Below are 9,774 nucleotides of genomic sequence, written 5' to 3'. Positions count from 1 at the left end.
TGCAGCTGTTGGCAGCAGCCCACGCGCTTGGGCTCCTGAAATCCATCTGCAAATACGTACCTGGGCCCTCTGCCTTGAGCGGGCAATGCCTGGCCCAGGATGCACTGAATGACACTCAGCTCCCCTGTCCCCTTTCATGGCTAAAATGGCTCTCATCAAAGCAAGCAGCAAAATATGCACATTGAGCCCTAAAGAGTGGCGAGCCTCTGCGTCTGTCAGCCCAGCACCAGGGCTTCCTCCTGCTTCCCCATAAAGCTGGAAAAGCACCCGGCCTGGCTGCTCCGTGCTCGGTAACGAGCAATTATTTCCTTCTAAAGTAAAATGAAATAGGAACCATTCCCATAATCACCTACTGGATTTTATCAGCATGTTTGGGTTATGCTTTTGCCCCTTCGGCTAATGCCTAATTGATTCTTTAATCTCTACAACGCTTTTATTGACTGATACAAGAGCGATTTGGCCGATTGGCGGCAGGAAAGCAGGGCTGCAAACCCGCCGAGACCCGCGACATGGTGCTGGGATGACCTCATCCGAAGCGAACGCTTTATTTGATAATCTATCACTTATTTATTATTCTAACTAACCGCTTGCAGGTGGTGTGATTTTAACGTAATTGTCTCAGCAATAGTTAACACACGCGGAAAAGCTCAGCGACATGCAAGCTTATCCCGTGTAGCTACTGCGGAGGAAATGGGGGGAGCGGTGTGTGGGGCAGCACTGCATCCCACAGCTGCTGCACATCCACTGTGGGTATGAGTGCACGTCCAGACGGCAGCTCTGCGGGGAGGAAACCGGAGGCTGCAAAGGATGGGGGGAGTTGGAGGCTGTTGGTTGAGTGCTTTGCTGTAAAGAGCCCCCAAATCCCCCCTACAAAACCAGACGTCTGCCTGCAGTATTGCTGCAGAGAGCACAGGGTCTGCCATTGGGTATACAGGGAAACTGAGGCACTGCTGGAGCATAGCCCAGCTCTGGCAGCATTGATGCCCCATGCCAGGTGCCCCTGAAATGACAGGGCACCAGGAGGGGCAGAAACCCCAGTGCTGGGGAGAACAGGCAGCTCTGCAGCCAGCTCCCTCATTCCCACTGCCCTTCTACAAAAACCTGACTCTGTGGAGTGTTCTTGGCAGTGACACATGAAGCAAAGGGACATGGAGACAGCTGGGTGTCCCCTCACAGTCCCCACAAGGCTCCATGCTGGGATTGCCAAACAGAGCAGCATGAGGGTGCAGGGTGTCCCAAGGATTCAGGCTGGCACAACCCAGTGTGGGTTTGGGGGTTATTTCTAGAAGCCACTACGTTGCTTTTCCCCTAAAATCATGGCATTTTGAGTGGCAAGTCCCCACAACTCTCCCAGCCCCTGACTGACAGAAGGCACAAAGAAACCTTCCCTGCTTCATTTTTAATCTCATCTGGAAAAGTAGGGGGGGGGGGGGGGGCGAGGGAGGTGGAGAAATAATTTTTTCATTAAAATAAAAATTGATCCACAATGAAAATAGATTTCTAATGGGAAAAGTTTAGTGCAAATGGAAGCTTTTAAAGATTCTTTTGACTGACAATAACCTGAAGACCCTCCAGGAACTCCAGACCCAGAATAATCAGATTAAATGAAAACTAATATACGATCCTGAAATTCATCCCATGCTGCTCTAAACTTATAGCAGCTGGGTAATTTAGCCTACAGGTTTCTGCCTCATGCCCAGCAGTTCACACTGAATTGTTTAGCCAAACTTAATCTACTGGGAAGGAAAAAAGCTCTTTCCTTTAATATGTGTTAAAGCAAAGCCAGCTTCTAAAGGCAGCTCAGAGCAGGGGAGCTGCGCCGATACATAGATTTTTTGTGGGATCTCATAGACTGTAGCTTGGCTGCTTTAAAACAAATAACCACAATTTATACATGATGGAGGAGTAAGAGTTCTGTTTGGAGCAGGGAGCTGTAAGTGCAGGTAGCATGGGGCTACCCCTGTGCAAAGTGCTGGTGCTCAGCGTTACCTTGTGCTGCTAATCCTAGCAGAGAGCTCAGCTGTCCTCCAAAGTGACCTTTCTTATGTTTGGAGACAGAACTTCAAACTATAAATCCATCATTAAAGATTTTCCAGCTGTCTGAAATTCCTGCGGGAGGGCGAGCGCTGCGTGTTAACGCACAGCACAGGTTTCCATCTCACCTCCAAAAGACAGCTTTCCTGGAGGGTCTGGAGACAGGAGGGGATCTGTAATGATGTGAGAGCTCTTGCAGGTTTATATTCAACAGAGCCTGATCCAAAGCCTCATATGGCTATAACGCAACCAAAGAGCTCCTTTCCTTTGGTGACCCCTAACAACCTGATCCAGGCTCCCACATCCCCCTCCCTTGGACATCTTCAGCTCATGCTGTAAGCCCTACTGCTGGGTTTTCCCAAATTATACAAGGAATGATTTATCTGCTGGGATGGTGGGAGCCCCGGTGTGCCAGGATGGGACAGGCATGCAGCAGCTGCTCCAGCGGCTCTGCTGGGACCTCAAGAAGGAACGGGAGGGAGGAATGGGATTAGATGTAACTCCAGATCAGGGGATAGACCAGAAGAGCACAGCAAAGCCAACAGAGCTGCCATGTTTTGTTGTCCAGACCCTAATCCTGGGGCCATGAGGTGGTGGTCCCCTGGCCATCCCCAGCAGCACCCAAAGGACCTGGCAGCAGTGGGCTCGGAATTATCTCTCCGATGAATTTATGGTGTGCTGATATGGGAATGCCACAAAGCTTTACATCCAGCGCATAGCTCAAGGAAAGAAAAAAAACGCCTCTCCAAGAAAACTTCCAGTCAACAGATAACACAATGTGGTTCCGATTTCCAAACCCCCTCAAAATATTCGTTTCTTTTCTTTTTAAAAGTTTTGTCCAAGGGAAACGTTTCTAATTTAATCCCCTGCATGCACCTTCATCGCTGCCTTTGAATGTATATTATCTTCCAGCCAGCGCTCCGGCATGGAGCGAGAATTTTAGATTAAAAAAAAGAAAAAAGAAAAAAAAAAACCCTTAAACAGCACAATGCACAGCAAACAGGAATGTAAATGACGGTCTGGGTTCCATTATCCCTGACCCAGAGGTTGGAAACCAAAAGAAATTAATTAAAGCGGGGCGGGGGGCACCCTGTGTGCTGCTGGCGAGTGGCTGCAGTGCAGAGCTGCTGTGTCCCTGCACCCTCGCACCGTCACTCACCAGGATGGACCGACCCTGCTCATGCAGCTTGTTTGCATTAGGGCCAGCGTGGAGGGGAAGCAGCCAGCAGGGCTGGGGCAGTGAAGGACTTCTAGAAGGAAGGTAAATCAGGAGGATTTGGGTGGAATGGATGAGGAGGCAGCACTGATAGCTGCAGTCATGTCAAGGGATCTCCAATGGCTAGAGATAGGCATAGATCAGGCTTGATGCCAGTGTAGCCATTATGGGCTCCAGGTGTCCTCACCTCCCCAAAATACTGCCATGTTGAACTCCTGCTGGTGACACGGGGAGGTGGGAGCATGCAGTGTCCTCACAGTATGAGCTGTCCTTACAGCCTCACTATTTCAGTCACTGTTGGTGACGGGGCTCAGCAAGGCACGTCTGGGCAAACAACACAAGACACTGCTTCAATTTTTAACACCGTTAGGAAAAAAGTAAAGATGAGTGAGGCTCCCTGTGTTGCTTTCTTCAATCTTTTCCCAGATGTATGTGCTGGGTGGTGCCTGTTCAGTACACGTGATCCAAAAGTGGGTAGAAACACATGATGCGGTGAGCCTGCAGCCACAACCAGTGCAGCCACCCCCTTGCCCTGTGTGTGGGACAGGTTTGCCTGCAGGTTTCTTTTCTGATGTTTTTCCTTCCAAATTGCACTTGGTCACAATGCTGAGTTTCTTGTGACGGGAGGGGACAGACTGGTCTGGATTAGATGAGCTCAGGGGACAGCGCGGGGACAAAGCCGCCATCGGTCCCCACATGGCCTTCATGTTGGCCATATAAGCACCGACCTATTTCAGAGCCACGCTCATCCCTTTGCCCCTGGCTTGTGCTGACCCAAGCCGAATGGCTGAAAGCCTCTTTGTGTCCTGCCATCCCCTGAGGGGGGCGAGGCCACAACCTCAACCCGCAGGCACAGGCTGCATAGCTCTGGGCATACAGGCCATGCAGGCCGCAGGCTGCTCCCCGAGCACAACACAGCCAGGCCCCGAGCTCCGCCAGCGCCCAGAACGAGAGAAAGAGCCCGTTATGAAGCCCCAGGCTAAGCAAACAGGAAAAGCAGCCCAGCGAGGCCGTGCTGCCAGGCCAGGGCCTACTCAAACAAAACCCGTTTGAGCACGGCGGTGCTGGCGGCAGACTCAGCGACTCCAGCCACCTCCTAAAAGCGGGTCCTGTCTCACAGCCAGCCTGGGCCCGGCTGGGCGCTGTGGGCCGCACAGGGCTGTGCTTGTCCTGGGGTAGAGCCGCTGACTCACGGAGCCCACACATCACGGAGCTATTTCGGGTTTCTCAACAGAGCTGTGGTTTTTCTGCAGGCAATCCCGAGGCTAGAGGTTTTTATCGCACGTCGCTTTGAACCCTTTTTCTTTTTTTTTTGGCTTCGAGAAGAAGTGTCTGCAGCAAAATGTGCTAACAAGAAAGCAATTATTGTCACAACCCGTCGCTTACAGAAGCTGTCTGCGCTCTGCCTGTTCCCATCTTCCCCCCCTGTGTCCCTGGTATGGGCTCCCCAAGCTGCACCCACATGGTCAGACCATTCGGGGTGACGTTAAACACAAACCAGGAGGAGGGCAGGCTCAGGAGCAAAGAACAGGGGAATGCAGGATCACCCCATCTGTCTCACACAGCGTTCCCCCAGGGCAGGGATAGTTCTCTCAGTGCTGCAGAATCTGTGACTCCAGATGCAGATTGCTGCCCTGTGATCAGTGGGATGCTGAGCAGAACCTTCCCAGACTGATGCTGAAGGTGGTTCAAGGACAGGAGTATCTGGAAGGAAGCAGCTTAATGGCTCAGTGTATTGGCCAAGGCTGATGTGAGCTCTGTGCCCACAACTGCAACTGGATGATTTGAAATGGGATGGGGTAGAGGTGGGATGTTTTGAGATGAGATGCTCATTTGAGCATGGTTTAGGATGGGACAGGGATATGGACAGGGTAGGATGAGGTGGGATGTGGTAAAGTGCCCTGTGCCAGCCCAGTGCCTCCTCTAAGTGAGGAGCATTGTAAAGGGAACTGCCCCTCTGGCTGCTTCACTGTCTACATTCACACTGAAATCCCCGTCAATGCAAGAAGTGTCTTAAAACGCACAGACTTACATCTGTATGAGTCTTGAGTGTGGCCCTGAGAGCTTTTTGTAAAGTAGACAGCACTCAAAAAAGAGAAGGAGGCTTTACTTTTACCTAACCTTTCCCCCTAAAATACATTTGATAATTTTTGTCCATTTGGGGTCTGTCTGGCAATAAAGTGAAATTCCAGCATCAGCAGAAGTATTAAAATCCACTTCACAAATGCTTGTTGCAAATCTGAAATGTGCCAAATTGGACATATTAACTTGACTTAGTATTTGTTCACCTTTTTCCTGACTCTAGAGCTGATGATTTTCTAATGGAGCAGCCTGACAAAAGAAATCAATCATCAGGCTAGGCCACAAGGAGAAAGACAAACAGAAAGGAAGAGAAAGATGAGAAAAACCAGACCACAGCAGCAGGTGGACAGGTTGTCTGGAAACCTCCTGTAAAATACATGTAAACAAGGATATGTAAAAAAAATACAGAGATAGGGAAGAAGTGTGATTTATAAGGGAGCTGACGGCTCTCCCGGCCAGTCACTCTGGACCAGTCTTACTCCCCTCCATCAGTCCCGCACTGGGTACGGCCAATTCCTGTCTTCATAAAACTTCCTCAGGCTCTGGAGGTTGACAGGGGGAAAGTAGGGGCCAATCTTCTTCCGAATCCACCACTTGCCCTCTGCAGCATGTGCTCCTCCAGGCTGGCTGAATTTGTACTTGAAATGTTCCCCTCGGATCCACCTGTAGGGAAACAAAGCACAGGGTAGTTGGAGGGGATGAGCATCCATGCCAGTGCCATGGGTGATGGATTGGATCTGCATTTATGTAGCTTCTCTGCCACCACCACCAGTGATGGTGCTGGAACCCCTTAGCTCCCTGGAATGCTATCTGGGGATGATGCATGGGAAAGGAAAGCCATTGCACACTGTCACCCCGTGCATAATCCAGCATCACACTATGCTCCACATTATTCTCTATGACCAAGTTGAAAGCATAATAATAATAATAATAATAATAATAATAATAATAATAATAATAATGAAACACCAATACTATTTCTTTCCTGAAAGCACCTATGAAGTATTACTGCTGGGACACCTGTGGGTACACACACTCCCCCATGTCCCTCTGCCCCAGTGAACGGCTGCTCCCTCTGCTCCACTGCTTATTAGCAGGGCTCTGAGCGCATCTGTTTTCTGGTCGCCCTGGGAGTTGACAGAAAAGGAGATTTTAAAGCAGTGCAGAAAGAAGCATTCATCAGCCTCGCGAAACACGTTTGGAGGCTAACCATGCCGCTTGGTGCGGGAGCCGTGTCCCGCTTGATGTAGGGCATGCTGACAAGGGAAGGAGTAACACCCCAGTCCTTCAGCATTGGGGTCCCTGTTTGCAGAGTGCATCGCCGCATTCACTGGATAAGTTCATAAAATAACCCACAATATAAAAATGTCAAAGTCATGTCAGTGCTCATTTAAACCTGCTTTGCTTCACTACTAAAATACAAACCCTGCTACTGAGCAGGGCACTGCACTTGCACAGCTGCTCGCTCCCGGGCTGCACCTCGGGACGCCATAAAGTCAGCTCCTACTGCTAAAATAATTAGGGACGACTCCTGTACATTGGCCATTAGCACTCACCTGTGTAACGCACTCACATGGGAAGCAGGAGAGATTGCAGACGGCTGATAAAACTACAGCCCAATTAAAAGGTCTGCTGTAATCACATCTTGACATCTCAATTTACGCCTTGATTGGCACCCAGATGAGCAATACAGAAAAGATTCTGCTAACAAAACACATTAGCATGCAGCTGTTCACCACTTGCTGCTGATGGATCGTCCCCTGGCTGTGCCAAAAGCAGAGCAAACACCTCCAAGTTTCACCCTCCTGCAGGCAAAAAGGAGTGACCCAAAGCAGCCCAGAGCAGTGCATCTGGAGCTGCATAGAGACAGCCATCACCTAACAACTGATAGGGGCTGGGTGACAAGGGATGAGGGGGGTGAAGGTGTGCCCCATGGCACCTGTAGGTCAGGGACCCTGCAGCTGCCCACTCTGTTACTGCTATGGCTGTTTTTACACCATTTTTCTGAAGCTGCTGAAAGTCAAATGGAGGCTGAAGTGTTACTCCCACAGTGTTTGCTTCTCAGGAGCACAAAATTTCCTGTTAATAATTAGAGCAGGAAGGTTTATGCAGGTTCAGTTAGACTGCAGGCTCTTGTCTGAGACAGATAGGAGGTTTAACAGCTGTGATGTTTGGTTGCTTGCTTGAATTCACAAAACACGTCTACCATCCCCAAGCCTTCATTCTACCATCACTGGCTGCCTAGAGAGGGGCAAAAGCAGCTGCTCTAATCCTGAGCTATCAACATCATTCCAGGAAGCAAACCACTCAGACAGCTCCTCTCAGAAACCTGGCAAATAGCATCAAATAGAGGCAATGACGTTCCCTTTTTCTTGCTGGGGATGCAGAGTGTGGAAGACTGGGGGCTTTATCTGACTGCCCTGGGCAGAGCTCAGATGCTCCAGCACTGCTTGGACCCCAAAGTACTCTTCCCCTATACCAACATCCACCCAGGACCCTTCTGGAATGAAAATCTCCTTGCCCCTCCTGAATGGGCTTGCCTGCCCATATTAAACAATATCTATCATCTGATTTGGTATGATTTTTCCCATATGTTCTCTGTCTATTAAAATGTTTGCTATCAAAGGGATCAGCATGTAAAACTAGAACCGTGTGAGCATTAAAGCAACCACACACAACTGAAGCTGCATTTTTGTGGCACAAAGTTTGCCTTTCTATCTGAGCATATTTCCAGCCCTTATGTTCAGAGTCCACGTAAACCTGAGAGGACCCCGTGAGCCCCCAGCCCCGAACCAAACAGCTCCTTTGTCCCACCATATCCCACCTGCGTCAGGATGCACAGTGCATCCTGAGCTGCTCAAAGCCTGTGAAAGCTGAGGAACTGCAGCAGAAATACCTCTGAGCACAAAACACCAAGACAACAAGGCAAAGCATCCACTGCCCATCCTTCCTATGCCTTCCTGGGGATAGGGGAGAAGCACAGAAAGCTTGTAACCATCATCAGTCTTGCCTCCTGAGGCTCACTGATGTAAAAACTGCAGCATTTAATACTCACTGGAGCCCCTCATTTCAGGGCTCATAGAGTTTACAAGCTACCCCACTATTTATAAGCTACCTGGGTGCCTCATTTCCAAAGTCTCAGTTTGCATTCTCCATGCTCCCTCCTCCCTATGCAGGGAGCAAGAACAACATGGACCCACCAAGTCAGGGCTCACAGTTTGCATACATCACCTGGTGACCTGTACAGCTGCAACCCCTACAAGCACCATGCACACAGAGTGAGGAACTGCTATGAGCTGCAGTTTGTCTTACATAAAAAAAATGGTTGTTTTTTTTCTGTTGGGTTGTTTTCTTGCAACTTCAGGGCTCATGCAAAGACCTTTGGGGTAGTGGAAGGAATCCAAAGGTCCCTGGGGCTCCTCTGAGTGCAGGACAGTGCCAGCATGCAGAACCTTGCTGCTCGAGGGAAACATCTTCAAGAAGGTTATGAGGAAGCTGCTTGATTTCATATTTGTTAAAAGGAGACTGATGCCCTCTGCTCATACCAGAGAGATGAGCAATCCTCGTGTTTCAGAAGCAGCCAGGAAGGTCAGGGAGGCCATTCCTCGCTGCAAGCACTTTCCCAGGATTTACCAAGTGAACACAACTGGAGCTCTCTCTGACTGGCTGGGAAGCAATGGCTGCAGCCACGTGGAGGACACATCCAGCTGAGCCCATGTGAGGTCCAATAGGAGACACCAGAGCAAAATCATACCATGAGAGGAGTGATGTGGTCAAAATAAAGCAAACCAGACACTCCTCCTCCAGGAGACAGAAAACCCACTTTGCTACGACAACAACAGTGGGATGCAAGACAACGGACAAGAGCATCCCATTGCCAGTTCCACTGCAGAAATGAAGCGGCCACGTACGTCCTTGTGCCACTGCCTCCTGGGTGAGCATGTGCCCTCCATCACTGCCCACACCAGGCAGGGCTTCAGTCCTAGGAAGGGCAGAGAGGCTAAAAATACTTTGCATTATTTTTTAAATCAATATATTCATCCCAGCAGATGCCCGGTAGCAGCTGCGCTGTAGCACTTTCAAGATTCGATCATATATCAGCCTATTATGACATCTTCCAACTGTACGTGTTAAAAATTAGCAGCAATATTGGAGTTGTTGCGAGGGAGGGCTAAATCTCCCAGACAGCTGTAATTAGTTCCAGAGGGTGCAGCTGTCTCCCTGCAACAGCTGAGGGGTTCGAGGGAAAAAACCAGAGCCGGTGTTTTCTGTTAGAATTAATGGCCTGACAGGGCAAACCGGGGTAGGAGAGGGAAGAAAGAAACCAAAACACGAGGCGTCCTTTCGATGTGTTGGGTTTTTTTATCTCGAGGTTCCCCACTCCATTGTAAATCAGTGAGGAAGTGGCAGTGGAAAGTACAAATTCATTAAAGCAGCAGAGC

General features: G+C 49.7%; 1 protein-coding gene across 5 annotated transcripts in view; it reads right to left on the bottom strand.

The window, feature by feature from the left end:
* Positions 1 to 5,336: 5,336 nt before the first annotated feature.
* The window catches only part of LMF1 (lipase maturation factor 1), a 148,747-nt gene continuing 144,309 nt past the window's right edge, over positions 5,337 to 9,774 (bottom strand). For all 5 annotated transcript variants that reach the window (XM_015876946.2, XM_032447597.1, XM_032447598.1 and 2 more), the window contains one exon: positions 5,337 to 5,995. In XM_015876946.2, coding sequence (XP_015732432.1) covers positions 5,821 to 5,995 — 175 coding nt within the window. In that variant the 3' untranslated portion in view covers positions 5,337 to 5,820. The remainder of the gene's footprint in view (positions 5,996 to 9,774) is intronic.

The sequence above is a fragment of the Coturnix japonica genome, chromosome 14 (assembly GCF_001577835.2).
Source record: "Coturnix japonica isolate 7356 chromosome 14, Coturnix japonica 2.1, whole genome shotgun sequence".
Lineage (NCBI taxonomy): Eukaryota > Metazoa > Chordata > Aves > Galliformes > Phasianidae > Coturnix > Coturnix japonica.
This window is presented reverse-complemented; position numbering and strand designations above follow the sequence as displayed.